This window comes from Protomyctophum parallelum (genome assembly GCF_964188405.1).
Source record: "Protomyctophum parallelum genome assembly, chromosome: 21".
In the NCBI taxonomy this organism is placed as follows: domain Eukaryota; kingdom Metazoa; phylum Chordata; class Actinopteri; order Myctophiformes; family Myctophidae; genus Protomyctophum; species Protomyctophum parallelum.
The window spans coordinates 34206133-34224654 of record NC_139713.1 but is presented as its reverse complement, the minus strand read 5'-3'; the positions used below and the strand labels follow the sequence as shown (position 1 = coordinate 34224654).

General features: G+C 44.1%; 1 protein-coding gene across 1 annotated transcript in view; it reads left to right on the top strand.

Annotated features, from left to right (window-relative positions):
* Positions 1-18522, top strand: part of LOC310878956 (netrin receptor DCC-like) — a 122052-nt gene that overhangs the window by 102495 nt on the left and 1035 nt on the right. Inside the window, exons 15-28 of the mRNA XM_083793372.1 lie at positions 237-332; positions 1336-1569; positions 3128-3222; positions 7597-7735; positions 9061-9168; positions 10488-10682; positions 10859-10891; positions 12228-12290; positions 12869-13031; positions 13897-14273; positions 14884-15015; positions 15696-15776; positions 16935-17057; positions 17873-18076. Of these exons, the coding sequence (XP_083649498.1) occupies positions 237-332; positions 1336-1569; positions 3128-3222; positions 7597-7735; positions 9061-9168; positions 10488-10682; positions 10859-10891; positions 12228-12290; positions 12869-13031; positions 13897-14273; positions 14884-15015; positions 15696-15776; positions 16935-17057; positions 17873-18076 (2043 nt within the window). The remainder of the gene's footprint in view (positions 1-236; positions 333-1335; positions 1570-3127; positions 3223-7596; positions 7736-9060; positions 9169-10487; positions 10683-10858; positions 10892-12227; positions 12291-12868; positions 13032-13896; positions 14274-14883; positions 15016-15695; positions 15777-16934; positions 17058-17872; positions 18077-18522) is intronic.

Sequence of the window (18522 nt, the reverse complement as noted above, 5' to 3'; positions counted from 1 at the left end):
CTCTCTTCTTGTTTCTAACCTCTCTCTCTCTCTCTCTCTCTCTCTCTCTCTCTCTCTCTCTCTCTCTCTCTCTCTCTCTCTCTCTCTCTCCCTCTCTCTCCCCCCGCTCTCTTCTTGTTTCTAACCTCTCTCTCTCTCTCTCTCTCTCTCTCTCTCTCTCTCTCTCTCTCTCTCTCTCTCTCTCTCTCTTCCCCCGCTCTCTTCTTGTTTCTAACCTCTCTCTCTCCTTGTCTCAGAGCCCAGCTCTCATTACGTCATCTCCCTGAAGGCGTTCAACAGTGCTGGTGAGGGTGTTCCGCTGTACGAGAGCGCCGTGACGCGCTCACTAACAGGTAGTGCACCGCACGAGGGCTGCTGCTGTCACAGCATTCATTATGTTTACAGTAATACAGTACCAGTCCACCTCTGTGTATGACTACTTATAAAACAAACACGTACAAGTACTCACACTTCTCTTCTCTTCTCTTCTCTTCTCTTCTCTTCTCTTCTCTTCTCTTCTCTTCTCTTCTCTTCTCTTCTCTTCTCTTCTCTTCTCTTCTCTTCTCTTCTCTTCTCTTCTCTTCTCTTCTCTTCTCTTCTCTTCTCTTCTCTTCTCTTCTCTCCTCTCCTCTCCTCTCCTCTCCTCTCCTCTCCTCTCCTCTCCTCTCCTCTCCTCTCCTCTCCTCTCCTCTCCTCTCCTCTCCTCTCCTCTCCTCTCCTCTCCTCTCCTCTCCTCTCCTCTCCTCTCCTATACTGGAACTCTTGTCCACTATAGTCCCTTCCTAACATTTTAGTCTAGTTTGTATTTGTCTACGAAATTGTCAATACACTTAGTCTCAGTTTTAGTCATATATAGCTTAGTTTTCATTCAGTTTTCTTCAACACATTTTTGTCATGGTATTAGTCGACGAAATCAACACTGCTTGACCTATTGTATTTTAATTTTTATTTATTTATTTATTTCGGGGTTTTTTTGGTTCTGTTCTCGAAGTGTATTATATATTTTCATTTTCGTTTTCTCCTTTTCTTTTCTTTCCTTTTGAAAGTTTGTACAGTATGTCTTGTCTTTAACCCATTCTGAACGGGCACCGCTAAAGCATCATGTTATGCTTTAGCTATTTAAAAATAGCAGATCTACAAGCTCATATCAGACCTACGAGCTTGTAGGTCTGCTATTTTTTTTTAAATCGAAGAACGACTGACATTTCTAGAATCTCAGGTCAGAATGGGTTAATCAGACCAGTGTGTGTCCAGTGGAAACCTCGTATGAATCTGATCTCAGGTCAGAATGGGTTAAAACTAAATGAAAATGTATAAATAAATACAATAATGCTTCTTCTGACCCCACCTATATAGACCCTCTGGACCCGTCGTCTGACTCCGACGACGACGACTTCTACCACTCCTTCCCTGACTTCTCCTCCTCCTCCATCTCCTCCTCGTCCTCCTCCTCGTCCTCCTCCTCTGCTCCCATGATCCCCCCGGTGGGCGTGCAGGCCGTGGCGCTGGCGCCCGAGGCCGTGCGCGTCTCCTGGGCCGACAACGCCCGCGGCGGCGAGGAGAAGCGGAGGACCGCCGCCTGGGGAGGAGGTATATACAGACGTCCTTAACCCATTCTGACCTGAGATCAGATTCATACGAGGTTTCCGCCGGACACACACTGGTCTGATGAACCCATTCTGACCTGAGATCCGATTTAAAAAAATGTCAGTCGTTCTTCGATTTTTCAAAAAATAGCAGACCTACAAGCTCGTATCGCACCACTCGGTGGCGCGATATGAGCTTGTAGATCTGCTATTTTTAAATAGCTAAAGCATAACATGATGCTGACACCAAAATGGGTGCCCGTTCAGAATGGGTTAATTATTGTCTCCACCAGGCCGAAGGCATGTGGGGAGAGTATGTTTTGCACTCCGTCCGTCCGTGTGTGTGTCCGTGTGTGTGTGTGTCCGTGTGTGTGTCCGTGAACAGCTAATCTCGGCCACCGTTAACCCGGTCGATGCCATATTTTGCACACACACTCCCTGGATGCCAACGATGAACCTCTGCCCCAAACTTTCCAGAACAGCCTGTTATAGCGCCACCAGGAGGCCGCTTTGTGCAAAACAAGTTTTTGCACAGTACACCTACAGATTTTGTCCAAACATCACGCAAATTGGTACACAGTCTCTCTAGAGCCATTCAACGAAAAGGGTCTTTCAGATTTATCAGACTCCATCCTGATTGGTTAAGATTGGCTTCCAAAGTTCACAGGAGTGCTCAGTTTCAAACAAAATGCTGCAAATCATGAACACATCGCGTGATTTCCGTGAAATTGTGCACCCACATTCCCACTAGGCCGAGGACGAAATGCCACATGAACAATTTCAACTCAGCCTCAAGGTGGCGCTATAACTGGCCGAAAAGTGTTTTACCTCTAACTGCACGGATCTGTGGATAACCTGGTGGAGACCTGTGCCCGGAAGGGCACTTTTTCTAGTTCATTCTGCATTTGAGCCACACGGACCACCATTTGATGACATTTAGCCTCTCAGACCTCGAGAGTTTTTGTCGTCGTTGGATAACATTTTGTCTACAATTCCATGCTTTATGTAGTCATAGCACATCATAGTACATAAGTATAGCATAGTCGTATATAGATGTATAGTTTATATGTATAGTTTCATCATATAGATATTCCACTGTTACTTTCTTAGCTTACGCATGTTTCATGATAAATGTTCTTATGTGATGTATTCCCATGCTTTTTTGTTCTTGCTTAATGTAAGTCGCTCTGGATTAAGAGCGTCTGCTAAATGCCTAAATTGTAAATTGTAAATTGTTTGGAAAACGTTGACCAAAATAACAATTCTTCCACACTCTCTAATTGTGTAGACTTCTTGTAAATGAAGTAATGCAGACGCTTAACAATAATTTAACTCTTGAGAATTAATTTTACACTCGTACAATATTGTATATTTTACAATGTTGATGTATGAATTCTATTATAAGGTGCGGGCACAGCTGGAGGTTGTACACTCGTACAATATTGTATATTTTACAATGTTGATGTATGAATTATATTATAAGGTGCGGGCACAGCTGGAGGTTGTACACTCGTACAATATTGTATATTTTACAATGTTTGATGTATGAATTCTATTATAAGGTGCGGGCACAGCTGGAGGTCCGGGTGTCGGAGCAGAGACGAGGTTCTACTCTCTCAAGTGGCGCCCCAGCGGCCAAGCAAGCGGGAAATATAAGGTGTGTGTCCATGTATGTGTGTGTCCATGTATGTGTGTGTCCATGTATGTGTGTGTCCATGTATGTGTGTGTCCATGTATGTGTGTGTCCATGTATGTGTGTGTCCATGTATGTGTGTGTCCATGTATGTGTGTGTCCATGTATGTGTGTGTCCATGTATGTGTGTGTCCATGTATGTGTGTGTCCATGTATGTGTGTGTCCATGTATGTGTGTGTCCATGTATGTGTGTGTCCATGTATGTGTGTGTCCATGTATGTGTGTGTCCATGTATGTGTGTGTCCATGTATGTGTGTGTCCATGTATGTGTGTGTCCATGTATGTGTGTGTCCATGTATGTGTGTGTCCATGTATGTGTGTGTCCATGTATGTGTGTGTCCATGTATGTGTGTGTCCATGTATGTGTGTGTCCATGTATGTGTGTGTCCATGTATGTGTGTGTCCATGTATGTGTGTGTCCATGTATGTGTGTGTCCATGTATGTGTGTGTCCATGTATGTGTGTGTCCATGTATGTGTGTGTCCAACTGTCCATGCAGTGGCGTGCACAGACATTTAGAGGGGCAGGTGCTCAAGTGAAAAAAAAGGGCACCTTGTGCAGCGCATTTTGGGGCGGGAAGCCATTTTGGTGCTTTATAGCTATTGAAAAATAGCAGATCTACAAGCTCATAGCGCGCCACCGAGTGGCGCGCTACGAGCTTGTAGGTCTGCTATATTTCTTTAATCGAAGAACCACTGACATAGAAACATAGCTTTAGATTGTGGGGGGCCTTTTATCAAGATTTGATCAATGTCACCGCATGGTCCACACACTACAAATTAAGAAAAAAAAGAAACCCTTTTTTTTTTTTTTTTTTTAAGAGCAAAATTGCAATTTGTGTCCTGCCCTGTGAAGCACTTTGAGCTGCATTTATGTATGAAAAGTGCTATACAAATAAAGTTTATTAAAAGGGCTCTAGCACCCCCTAGTGTCTATCTGTGCACGCCACGCCACTGTGTCCATGTATGTGTGTGTGTCCATGTATGTGTGTGTCCATGTATGTGTGTTTCCATGTATGTGTGTGTCCATGTATGTGTGTGTCCATGTACGTAGGGCTTGTTTCCATTGTGCTCCTTCAGTATGAGGTGCGTGAGTTCATGAGTTTGCGGGAATGCGTGGGTGTGTACTGTACACAAACATGCCACTCAAAGTGTATGTGTGTTGGGGAGGGGAGGGGACGAAGGGGGGGATACATCAGATACATATTCACAATATACCATCTGTATGGAAACGGTGCTTCCCAAACCTTTTTCATGTTAAGCACCCCCACATTGACACTAATCAGCCCGCGGACCAACATTTGAAAACATATGCCAGGGACCCCCCATAAGAGAAGATGTGATTCTAAACCCAACCCGTTTAACCCATTCTGACCGGGCACCCATTTTGGTGTTGGCATCATGTTATGCTTTAGCTATTGAAAAATAGCAGATCTACAAGCTCATATCGCGCCACCGAGTGGCGCGATACGAGCTTGTAGGTCTGCTATTTTTGAATAATCGAAGAACGACTGACATTTTTAGAATCTGATCTCAGGTCAGAATGGGTTAATCAGACCAGTGTGTGTCCAGTGGAAACCTCGTATGAATCTGATCTCAGGTCAGAATGGGTTAATTTCAAGGACCCCCAGTTTGACATGCATTAGGCTACGGACCCCCCCATTTAATGGCATTTCTATCTCTGGGACCCCAATTTATACTTAAATCTATTTATCTATCTTTATATATATCTAACGGTTCCATTTGGTTCCATTTAAACACTCTCAGATTTACAGATCCCATGGGTCCATTTGGTTCCTAACTATCATAGCTGGGGACCCCCCTGGAACTCCCTCAAGGACCCCTGGGGGTCCCCGGACCCCACTTTGGGAACCTCTTGATCTACAATATTGAAGAGTTGCACTCCCTTATAGGAGTAAAAGATCGGAACACTAACAAAAAGGTCGAGAAAGTATTGAATGGAAGAAGTGGTGCAATTGATTACAGCGTCGGCGTGTTTACTGGAATGGAGCTTAATGTCGGGGTGGGTGGACTCGGGCCAAAAGAACAAGCAGAACCCTCTGTGATGCACCCCCTCTCTGAATCCTGCCAGGACGCACAAACAAACAATATGACTCACCAACCCTAATTTACCCCAACTAACTAAATATAGGAGAAAAAAAACACCACTCCGCAAAATTGGCAATTCAACCCCTGCTGCTCTGTGCTACTGTATGTTTACAAAAGGAATGTGCTCTACACAGAGGAGTGTATCGGAGGGGGAAATAGGAGGCGTCTAGGCTACGCCAACATCAGTAGCCGTAGCTCCAGGCGAATTCACCCTAACAAAACAGAACACGGACGAGCAAAATTGGTCTGCTCTCACTTTTATTCTAACATGCCGTGGCATGCACATTTAACAACTTCAAGTCAGTGGCAAAAGGAAGAAGTTGAGAAGGAATTGAGATTCATTCGTCAAGCAAATCGATCCTCAGAGGTCGTCACTGCAGCATCTGCAAGATAACCGCAAGCAGCAGCGTTGCGGGAGTCATTCAATCCGCACTGGAAAACAACATTGGTCAGTTTACCCACGCTGCAGATCGGTCAGTCTGCGCAGAGGACCGGAAACTGTCAATTGCACACTGGAGACAGAGATGTCCTCGCTATGACAGCCTACAAAAATACAAATACTACTAAAAAAACAACAACAATACAAATATGGATGGCTGTAATGTAAACCCTTATCGGTCCCCATGGGGTAAGTGTAAGTGTCCCCGGCAGCAACAGTTGTAACAGTGAAACAAACAGTCAAGGTACTGGTGCGGCGCATGACTCGCATCGCGACGCATTGTGAGCTTGTAGATGTGCTATTTTCAAATGGACCGAAATGTAAATAGGGCTGATGTGGTTAATGTGTGTTTTGTAATAATAATCATTCAAATATACAAAGTAACCAGTAGCTAAAGTTTTCAAAAACATTGTAGTGGAGTAAAAAGTACAGTATTTTTTTCTCTGAAATGTAGTGGAGTAGAAGTCAAAGTACTGAGAATTTGACATACTCAAGTAAAGTAAAAAATACCTCAAACTTAAGTACAGCACGTGAGTAAAATCACTTTATAGTTACTGTACACCACTGTAAACAGTCTGAGATCCTCACTAGCTCATTCAGTTTGTTGTGCATTATGTTGTTGACACATACTTCAGCCTCTAGGTATATACAGATGGAAGAGATCGGTGAATCGATTCCTTTATTGATCGGGGCGCGCAGCAGTAAAGCGTCAAGGATAAGGGTCATAGAAGTACACAGAACAGTAACGTCACAATAAAGACACCCTTAAAGGAGAATTCCATGCTAGAATGCTTTCTTATCTTTCTTACCTTTCTTTGTAGTCGTTGCGTCCCCACCAAAGAGGTCCAGGTGTTTTTTTGTGCAAAAGCTCCTTATTGGCTATTTTCCCTACCATAAGCCCTCAATGAATTGCATTGCATTGAATGGGAATTGAATGGGGCTATGGGGTGTTGTGCTAGTTCGCTTATTTCCATCGAAAGAAGTAGTAAAGTGTGCCGCTTGGGATAATATTTACATTATGAAGAGAGGATATATACAAAGAAATTATAATTTTGAGCAATGGAAATAAGCGAATTAGCACAACACCCCATAGCCCCATTCAATTCCCATTCAATTCAATGCAATTCATTTAGGGCTTATGGTAGGGGAAATAGCCAATAAGGAGCTTTTGCACAAAATAACACCTGGACCTCTTTGATGGGGACGTAACAACTACAAAGAAAGGTAGGAAAGCCTTTTAGTATGGAATTCTCCTTTAAACATTATTAATACAGTATACCCTGTTCCACTGTTTCCCAAGCAGTGACTCTCTGAGTCGGGAGTCGGGACCCATTCGTGGGCCTCCCGGACACATTTCTATGGGTGCCTTTATTTTTTTATTTCCTACATTATTATTATTATTATATTACCACCGCACCGACATCATCCTTCCTTTTCATGAAAATCCGCTTTAAAATGGTGTGATCCTTTGTAACCGTGTTGGCCTACTAGTCTATACACCCAGTATATACACTCATACTGCATGCCTGATGGAGAGAGAGAGAGAGAGACAGTAGCAGTGTAAGCCAAGTCTGCTGGTTGGTGTTTCCTGACTTCCTGACCTTGTTCACACCAATCTTGGAGAGCTGCCACCTTGGAGAGCAGCACCTGGCTGTGCATGTGAGAAAGTCATTTATCTTTGTGTGTGTGTGTGTGTGTGTGTGTGTGTGTGTGTGTGTGTGTGTGTGTGTGTGTGTGTGTGTGTGTGTGTTTGTGTGTGTGTGTGTGCGTGTGTGTGCATGCGTGCGCAGAGTGCCGACACCACCGCCCTCAGCCACACGGTGACCGGGCTGCGGCCCGACACGGCGTACGAGTTTGCTGTCATGGCGACCAAGGGTCGACGGTCGAGCACGTGGAGCATGACGGCGCACGCCACCACATACGAAGCAGGTAGGCTACCGCCGCACGCTAACCACATACGAAGCAGGTAGGCTACCGCCGCGCGCCGCCACATACGAAGCAGGTAGGCTACCGCCGCACGCTAACCACATACGAAGTAGGTAGGCTACCGCCGCACGCTAACCACATACGAAGCAGGTAGGCTACCGTCGCACGCTAACCACATACGAAGCAGGTAGGCTACCGTCGCACGCTAACCACATACGAAGCACGTAGGCTACCGCCGCACGCCGCCACATACGAAGCACGTAGGCTACGCCACCACATACGAAGCACGTAGGCTACGCCACCACATACGAAGCACGTAGGCTACGCCACCACATACGAAGCACGTAGGCTACGCCACCACATACGAAGCACGTAGGCTACGCCACCACATACGAAGCACGTAGGCTACGCCACCACATACGAAGCACGTAGGCTACGCCACCACATACGAAGCACGTAGGCTACGCCACCACATACGAAGCACGTAGGCTACGCCACCACATACGAAGCACGTAGGCCATCTAGATTGCCGATAACAAGATTGCCGATAACAATAATTAATTATTCCGATCTAGTTGTTTCAATATCGAAAACAAGCAAACAGGGAAACAGGGAATACACTAAAAAAATAACCCAAACTAAAATTAATCAATGAGTGTGTTATCAGGAAATGTGCAATAATGAACGTGGCATTATATGACCTGGTCAATCAAAACATCCTTCAATTTGTTCTCGTATAAATTAAGTGGAGAAAGTTGTATAGCTATATGTATGGCTAAATTCCAATTCTCACGTTGCTGTGAGTTTGAGAACTACTTCATTTAAAGTCAACAACATCATCGTTTCGTCAACAACACTCTCACCCTGCCCCTATACCTCCTTATCTTATGATGAATTGAAAATGGTGGACCCTCTTGTAAACAAGTGTAATGCTTTATGGTGTCGTCCACTCACAGTTAACAGTTTTTTGTATTGAGTTTGTGCTTGAAATGTACTGTCATTCTGCAAACTGTTAATAAATACTGACCGGGCACCCATTTTGGTGTTGGCATCATGTCATGCTTTAGCTATTTAAAAATAGCAGATCTACAAGCTCATATCGAGCTTGTAGGTCTGCTATTTTTGAAAAATCGAAGAGCGACTGACATTTTTTAGAATCTGATCTCAGGTCAGAATGGGTTCATCAGACCAGTGTGTGTCCGGCGGAAACCTCGTATGAATCTGATCTCAGGTCAGAATGGGTTAATAAATACTTCAATCAATCAATCAATCAATCTCCGCTTCCCCCCAAATGTCCCGTTTTCCCTCGCCTCGCCGGGACCCTGCAGCCCCAAGCTCCGCCCCCAAAGACCTGACGGTGATAAGCCGCGAGGGTAGGCCGCGCGCCGTCCTCATCAGCTGGCAACCGCCCATGGAACCCAACGGACGGATCACAGGTGAGTGTGCTATATAGCCTGGTCTCGTTCTGAAAGTAAAGGATGTGTGTAGTGGCAGCTGGCTTTCTCAAAGTGGGTGCCGTGGCGCGACGGCACCCTAGGGTGCATTGACACAGAGCTACAGGCTCACCAACGTGACGTGTTTTGCGACGTGAGCTTGTAAATCGTCTATTTTTGTCGAATGTTCCCCCCCCCAAAATAGGGATCACGTGGTTAAACGGCAAGTAAAAAAGTTATTTTCAATCTGTTCTGTTAAATATAGAACATGACATTTTAAAGGCAATACTGTATATCGTATCGATATCGCATTATTTGGCATGAATACGAAGATAAGAAATGTTGCCCATATCGTGCGGCACTACCCAGCGCGGTATTGCATAGACGTTATAGTGGCGAGTTGAGGCAAATTAGTGTGAGAACCACTGGTGTAATGTATGTGTAGACTCTGTAGAGTGAAGCATGTGTGGTGTAATTTATGCGACAGCATGAGTAGTAACACTCGATAGCACAACAAAGGCATTAACCCATTCTGAACGGGCACGCATTTTGGTGTCAGCATCATGTTATGCTTTAGCTATTTAAAAATAGCAGATCTACAAGCTCATAGCGCGCCACCGAGTGGCGCGCTACGAGCTTGTAGGTCTGCTATTTTTGAAAAATCGAAGAACGACTGACATTTTTAGAATCTGATCTCAGGTCAGAATGGGTTCATCAGACCAGCGTGTGTCCGGCGGAAACCTCGTATGAATCTGATCTCGGGTCAGAATGGTTTAATTGCCCGGATTAGTCTTGGAAAACCACCAGGCCTCTGAATCACAGGAAAGTGTGAAATGTGGGCGAGACAAGTTCAGGGGTCTGGAACCACGCTAATGTATCCAGTGGTGTTTACATTTATTCAAGTAAATGTACAATACCATAAGGATCACATTTTGAGATGGTTTTGAGTACAATTTTATTTATCCTATTTACTAGTTACTTTGTAGATTTTGATTATTATCACAAAACGTACATTAACCACTTTCAGCCGATCTACAAGCTCATAAATGCTATTTTCAAAAGATGTTTATTATATATTTTATATGTTTGAAAACTTGTGAACTGGGGCATTCTGCGTAATGAGTACATTGCACTTTTGGTACTTTAAGTACATTTTGACACGTACCAATATACATTTGTAGTTTTACTCAAGTCAATTTGGAATTCCGGACTTTTTACCAGTATTTCTAGACTGCAGTATAGTATAGATATACTTTTACTTACACTACGTGTCCACCACTGTCCACTGATGAATTTATCACAATTATTCAACCACTTTACAGGCTACATATTGTACTACACACTGGACAAGCACGCACCCATTGACGACTGGCTGATGGAGGTGGTGGGCGGCGACCGCCTCACCCAGCTGATCCCGGACCTGACACTGGACTCCACGTACTATTTCCGCATCCAGGCGAAGAACTCAAAGGGGGTCGGCCCCCTGTCGGACCCCGTCAGCTTCCGCACGGCTAGAGGTATACTTTCTGTGAATAAAACGTTTTATTTTTGTATACGCTGTCTATATAATACATAATACATTAATGCATTTGTATGCTTTTTAACAGCACGGATATTTTGACTTTTAAATGTATGCGAAAGTAATCGTAAATCATTTTCGTTTTGAATTAATGAATTAATGATATTTTTTCAGTCGAACATCCAGACAAAATGGCAAATGACCAAGGTAAGATAATAGTGTTAGTAATGTTACTCCTACTACTCTAACCCATTCTGAACGGGAACCCATTTTGGTGTTTTATCATGTTAATAATAATAATAATAATAATAAACTTTATTTATACAGCACCATCTCATGTTATGCTTTAGCTATTGAAAAATAGCAGATCTACAAGCTCATATCGCGCCACCGAGTGGCGCGCTACGAGCTTGTAGGTCTGCTATTTTTGAAAAATCGAAGAACGACTGACATTTTTTAGAATCTGATCTCAGGTCAGAATGGGTTCATCAGACCAGTGTGTGTCCAGTGGAAACCTCGTATGAATCTGATCTCAGGTCAGAATGGGCTAAATAATACATGGCTTGCGGAGTTAGTTCAGTCAGATTATGTGTTATGCAAGACCCACATGTCATTCGCTGACGTGGCAATCAGCTGACCGTTGTCTCCGAATGTCGGACCTTCGGTGTGTCAGATCTGCGTGTGCAAAAAAAATGTGCAGAGCTGAACGCCAAGATAAAATGTTATATGCACACTTGTATTCTCATTCTATAATAACTATTTGTTCAATCTATTGAGTGAGTTATCTGACTGAACTCTACTACTAATAGACTGTGCACTGCAAGTCAGTGGCACCTGCAGAATATACAGTGCTTAATTGCCAGACATGGTGTCAATGAAAATCAGAAAAACGTGCATTATTAATAGTGGACAGAGGTGTGGCAACACTCACAAAAGCAGTAGCACATTTTAAATTGTATACACATTTTGTTTCACTGATTACTGGGTATTTGCAAGTAGTGACACAACAAGGGGGAAATTACTTTGCTGCGTTTGACCTTAGACGGGGATGTTTTGAAGCTGCCAAAGCAATCAGTGAAAAGTTGAAAACACAGAAAATACAGTTTTGTAATATAAACATAGGGTATATAGTTTCATACTGCTGTTTTTTTTATTTATTCCCACCCAGCTTTAGTGAATTAATTGAATTGTGATGTTTGTAACATGGTTTGTTTTCTGCATACAGCATTTCCCTTTGCTGTCTGTGGGGATATTTATTAGCTCTGGGTGGAATAGTATGGTAATTTGACGGGTGGATGTCATCATAATATTATTAGTTGATTGTTTTTCTTCATTTTCTTCGTTCTTTTTTTGCACATTTTTTTTGCACATAATTGTTTATGTTCTGAAGGGTTAAATGTAAAATTTCCATTTCAGCTGGACTTTAACAAAGGACATTAGATAATTGTAATCACAATTGCTACTTCTACTACTACGACAATTAACTACTACTACTACGACAATTATTACTACTATTAATAACAAATCAATCACTCTCTCTCAGGTGGAGGAATGGACCACTCCTATTGGCCTGCAGACAACAACTTGATTGACAGGAGCATCAATGGTAGGCCACACCCCTCTTCTCTTCTCTTCTCTTCTCTTCTCTTCTCTTCTCTTCTCTTCTCTTCTCTTCTCTTCTCTTCTCTTCTCTTCTCTTCTCTTCTCTTCTCTTCTCTTCTCTTCTCTTCTCTTCTCTCCTCTCCTCTCCTCTCCTCTCCTCTCCTCTCCTCTCCTCTCCTCTCCTCTCCTCTCCTCTCCTCTCCTCTCCTCTCCTCTCCTCTCCTCTCCTCTCCTCTCCTCTCCTCTCCTCTCCTCTCCTCTCCTCTCCTCTCCTCTCCTCTCCTCTCCTCTCCTCTTAACCAGCAGCATGAATTTAATTTAATAGCCAATTTGCTTGTCCACATTTGACGTAATTCTCCATTCGTTGGCAATGGCATTTAATGTTTGTGTTAGGACAAAAATCTACACTATAGCTGAATATAGGAGTGGCTAGCGCCCCTCGAACATTACAAGACATTATCAAAGTAAATAATGATTGATTACTTCTTCATCGCCCACACTGCCTGTGGAAGTGGAAGATTTCTGTTGGCCAACTTTGTAGTCCTGTATAATAACCCTACTTCCTGGTTTGCTGTGTTCCAGAGTCTCCTATTGGTCAAATGCGGCCGCCTCACGGCAGCGCCACGCCCCAGAAGAACGGCAACCTGCTGGTCATCATCGTGGTCTCGGTGGGAGGAGTCACGGTGGTGCTGGTCGCCGTGGTGGCGCTCATCTGCACACGCCGGTCATCTGCGCAAAAGAGGAAGTAAGAGAAAAGAGAAAAAATAAATATATATATACTGTATTATATATAGATGAGACTCATGCACATCCAAAAAGGAAACTGTGGGAGGTGCAAGTCTAGCAGGCATATATTCAAAAATCACACCAGTGTGAACCAAGTGGTGCAACTCTGTATCGTTTGCGTCCAGCAGGTGGCAGCCATGTCACATACTTCTGTCGTTCCAATTTCACACATGCGCACACCACTCATGCTCATGGTTACAGGTACACACACAGGTACACACGTACACACACAGGTACACAGCTACACGGACATTGCAAGCTGGATGTAGAAGTGGTTTGCACCACTTAAAAAGGGAAAACAATCCTTCCAAGGAAGGGACTGCACACTCCAGGGAACACAGACGGACAACTCACTGCATCAACTTATTTATTAGCACGACGCGTTTCGCCGTGAGCTCCGTCAGGTGCTATCTAGCACATTCATTAGTTTTCCATTAAGTTTCCGTCAGTGAAAAAAGGTATTCGACAAACATTTCTCATCGGAGAAATCAGTCGACGCAATCGACACTCTCTTTTAACCCATTCTGAACGGGCACCCATTTTGGTGTCGGGATCACGTTACGCTTTAGCTATTTAAAAATAGCAGATCTACAAGCTCATATCGCGCCACCGAGTGGCGCGATACGAGCTTGTAGGTCTGCTATTTTTGAAAAACCGAAGAGCGACTGACACATAAACATAGCTTTATCAGAAAACTGTCAGGATGTAGACGACGTTTATAGAATCTGATCTCAGGTCAGAAGTCGTCCCCTCTCGTCTGAGTCCCCTCCCCTCCTCTCATCTTGCTCCACTCTCTCCACTCTCTCTCTCTCTCCACCACACAGGAAGCGCGCCAGCAGCGCCGGCGGCGCCGGCAAGCGCCAGAAGGAGACGCGCCCTCCGCCCGACCTCTGGATCCACCACGAGGAGGTGGAGCTCAAGAGCCTGCCCACCAACTGCGGCGGCGGCGCGGCGGGGGGCCCCTCCTCCTCCTCCTCCGGCCACAACTCCTCCTCCATGTCCCGCTCCTGCTCCTCTGGGGGGGGAGGAGGGGCCCATGGCCGCGGCGATCCTTCCGCCGCCGTCACTCCCGCCGCTTCTGTGGGAGGAGGTGGCGGTGGCGGGGGCGGGGGCGGGGTTTCAGGCGGCGGGGGTTGTGGGGCGTCGGCGGCGTTGGCCCTGCACGGCCAATCGGATGGCGGCCCCCTGTGCGGGAAGGGAGGTAAAGCGTGCGGAGCTTTTTTTTTGGATCGTCGTGTTGGTTTCGTCCGTGCTTTTGTTAGTTCTGTCGTTCGTTCGTGTGTTTGTTATTTTAGACTTTTGCTGATGAAAAATAGCAGATCTACAAGTGCATAGTTCGGCACCGAGTGTCCCGCTATACGAGCTTTTAGATCTGCTAAATAAAAACGAAGTAAAAACTAAGCCTTGATGACTAAAACTATGACTGAATATACTGACACTTCTGTCAACAAATAAAAACTAGACTAAAATCTTACGGAGGGACTAATGGAGAAGAGATCAAGTTATGTCTGGTTGCGCTCGGGTGTAACGCTCTTAAAATAGCAGATCTGCAAAGTTGTAGATCGGCTATTTTCAGCATGCAGCGTAAAATCCGCCATTACGACGCCATCAAGGCCCGCCCAAAATGCGACAAAAACAACTGTAGGCTTATTCGACCAAAATGGTATGATATTTAAGCCGACTAAAACTAGACTGTAACACTAAACATTTCAGGTGACTCGTAATATCTGACTAAAACGAGGTGTTATTTCAAAAGACTATGACTAAACGAAATGAATGTTCTGTCCCCAAATCAACGCCATCTCCTACAGGTGAAGTGGACGAGGCTAGCAGCGTGAGCGTCAGTGTGTCGACGCTGGAGCGTTCGCTGGTGTCGCGCCGCGCTCCCACCAACACCAGAACCAACATGATGATCCCTCTGGACGCGCAGCCCAGCAGTACACGTACGTCTGTCTGTCTGTCATGTATTATTATTACAAAACATACATTAACCCATTCTGACCTGAGATCAGATTCATACGAGGTTTCCGCCGGACACACGCTGGTCTGACGAACCCATTCTGACCTGAGATCAGATTCTAAAAAATGTCAGTCGTTCTTCGATTTTTTTCAAAAATAGCAGACCTACAAGCTCGTATCGCGCCACTCGGTGGCGCGATATGAGCTTGTAGATCTGCTATTTTTCAATAGCTAAAGCACGACATGATGCCGACACCAAAATGGGTGCCCGGTCAGAATGGGTTAACCACTTCAGCCCGATATATATGCGTGGAAAAAGTACTCGCAAGTTAAAGTGCACTGCACTGTAGAAATATTCACAAAAGTCCAGACCAGAATTCTAAATGTACTTAATAAAAAAAATACAAAAGTATTGGTATCAAAATGTACAATAGTATTCATTATGCAGAATATCATATGTTTATAAAATGTTTACAAATCTTTTGAATATTATTTATTATTATATTTTTTATAATCCAAAGTAAGTAGTAACTAAAACTTTCAAATAATTGTAGTGGAGTAAAAGTGCATTATTTGTCTATGCGATAATAGCACGTGGAGCAGAAGTAAAAGTAAATATTCAAGTATAAAGTACTACTTTACCACTTTCTCTCTCTCTCTACAGCCGTCGCGAGTGCAATTCCCGTACCGTCCCTGACCCTGGATCAGTTCCCGGGCTGTGGATTCACACTGAGAGGCTATCCAGGTTATCCATCCACTGATCCACCCATCTATCACAATGCTTTTCAACCCTTTCCATACCAAGGTCTCATTATTTATTCTGCATTTGAGCCACGGTCATTTGGACCGCCATTTGATGACATTTATACTCTCAGACCCAAGAATGTGCTGTTCAAGATTTTGTCCACAATTCCATGCTGTATTGATGTTGGTACCACAGCAGGAGATATAACAGGCAGACATTGATTACATAACAAGTTCTTCCACATTCTCTAATTGTATAGACTTCTTGTAAATTAAGTAATGTGGATGTTTAAAGGAGAATTCCATACTAAAAGGCTTTCTTACCTTTCTTTGTAGTTGTTACGTCCCCATCAAAGAGGTCCAGGTGTTATTTTGTGCAAAAGCTCCTTATTGGCTATTTCCCCTACCATAAGCCCTAAATGAATTGCATTGAATTGAATGGGATGTATGGGGTGTTGTGCTAATTCGCTTATTTCCATCGAAATAAGTAGTAAAGTGTGCCGCTTGGGTTATTATTTACATTATGAAGAGAGGATATATACAAAAGATATATAATTTTGAGCGATGGAAATAAGCGAATTAGCACAACACCCCATACATCCCATTCAATTCAATGCAATTCATTTAGGGCTTATGGTAGGGGAAATAGCCAACCCATTCTGGGCGGGAACCCCTATTTGTATCTTACCCCCTCAGGCCGGGCACCCATATTTGGGTTCTGTACAGTATGTACAGTATTCAAAAATGTAAAAACAAATATTCTGCTATATCAATATTTGAAGTTTTTCAGAAACCTTAGGTCAGGATTTAGAGGCGTTTTTAGAATCGGCATTAGGCCTGAATGGGATAAGGAGCTTTTGCACAAAATAACACCTGGACCTCTTTGATAGGGACGTAACAACTACAAAGAAGGGTAAGAAAGCCTTTTAGTATGGAATTCTCCTTCAACAATAATTTAACTCTTGAGCATGTTACGCTCAAGAGGACCACTTGAGGACCCCCTCAAGGCCCACTGGTGGTCCCCGGACCACTGGTTGAAAGCCATCTATCATAATCTATAAATCTATCTATCGATCTATTTGCTGTACATGCTGGGCATGTGTCTAAATACTTAGCTAACCCCGCTCCCCTCCCTCCCTCCCTCCAATCCGTGTATCAGACCCATCCTTACAGTCCCCACAGAGCCAGCTCCAGGCGCCCCTGCTGCCCGGCTCGTCTGCCCAGGCGGGAGAGCTCGTCCCTGGGATCGGAGGCATGCCGGTGGTCCAAGGAGCTGGAGGAGGTATATAGACAGTGGTTCTGCCATATCTTAGGCCTATAGTTATTATTGCAAATACAATTTATAATTTAGGCATTTAGCAGACACTCTTAACCCATTCTGACCGGGCACCCATTTTGGTGTCGGCATCATGTCATGCTTTAGCTATTGAAAAATAGCAGATCTACAAGCTCATATCGCGCCACCGAGTGGCGCGATACGAGCTTGTAGGTCTGCTATTTTTTTAAGCGATTTACAGTAAGCAAGGACAACACAAGGTAATGCATCAAATGCTATAGAAGTAGTCATCTAGGATTATAAGTAAACCAAGAACATATCATCAGATGCATTGTTGGTCCGCCCCTCCAGGCGAGGAGGTGCCCATGGCCCAGTCTTATCGCTGTTTGCAGCTATATTTATTATTATTATTAAAGGGATTGTGACATTAAAAAAAAGGTTTTGGAATTGTTCTTATTTTTTTAGGTTTTCTAATCTCAATCGCACCCAAAAAACATGAACTTTTAACATTCAGTAGATTTTCTGTGATCTGCTCAAACAGGTGCTCTGATTTGCCGGCAGTAAGTGACATCACTTACTGCAAATCCCATATATGTCAATGGGATTTGCCAGCAGATGTCACTGTTTTCACTGTGTTGCCTGTTTTCATTGTAGCTCAAAAGTAGCTCCAAACCCCAAAGAAAACTTCAGACCACAGAAAATCCACTGAATGTTCAAAGTTCAGGTTTTTTGGGTGTAATTGAGGTCATAAAACCTAAAATAAAAAATAAAAATAAATGAAAATGAATTAAAACCTTTAATTGTTCCATTTGTTGGGCCAGGCGAGGAGCTGCCCAGCATGGCGTCGTCGGTCGGCGTGAGGAGCATACCGACGGCGTGCGTTCGGCCGACACACCCGCTGAGGAGCTTCACCTCCTCTTCCTCCTCGTCTTCCTCCTCCTCCTGCGCTGCTCACGCCTCCGTCAACCCCTTACTGCCCCCTCCTCCGCCCTCCGTCGGCCTGGAGCACAAGGTGTACACGCCAGGTGAGTAACCCAATCTGACCTGAGATCAGATTCATACGAGGTTTCCGCCGGACACACACTGTGTCTGATGAACCCATTCTGACCTGAGATCAGATTCTAAAAATGTCAGTCGCTCTTCGATTTTTCAAAAATAGCAGACCTACAAGCTCGTATCGCGCCACTCGGTGGCGATATGAGCTTGTAGATCTGCTATTTGTCAATAGCTAAAGCATAACATGATGCTAACACCAAAATGGGTGCCCGGTCAGAATGGGGTAAATACCGCCAGAGGTGTTGATTTCGTCGGCTAAAATGCCAAAAGATTTCCTTCGACTGCCTTTTCTTTTTTTTTGGACGTGTGAATATTTTCTTTGTAGTGAATGAAACGCAAAATTTAGAATACAATATTCACATTAAAAGTAGAATAAGACAGAAGAATCACACCCACTGTATTTATATTGGCCACA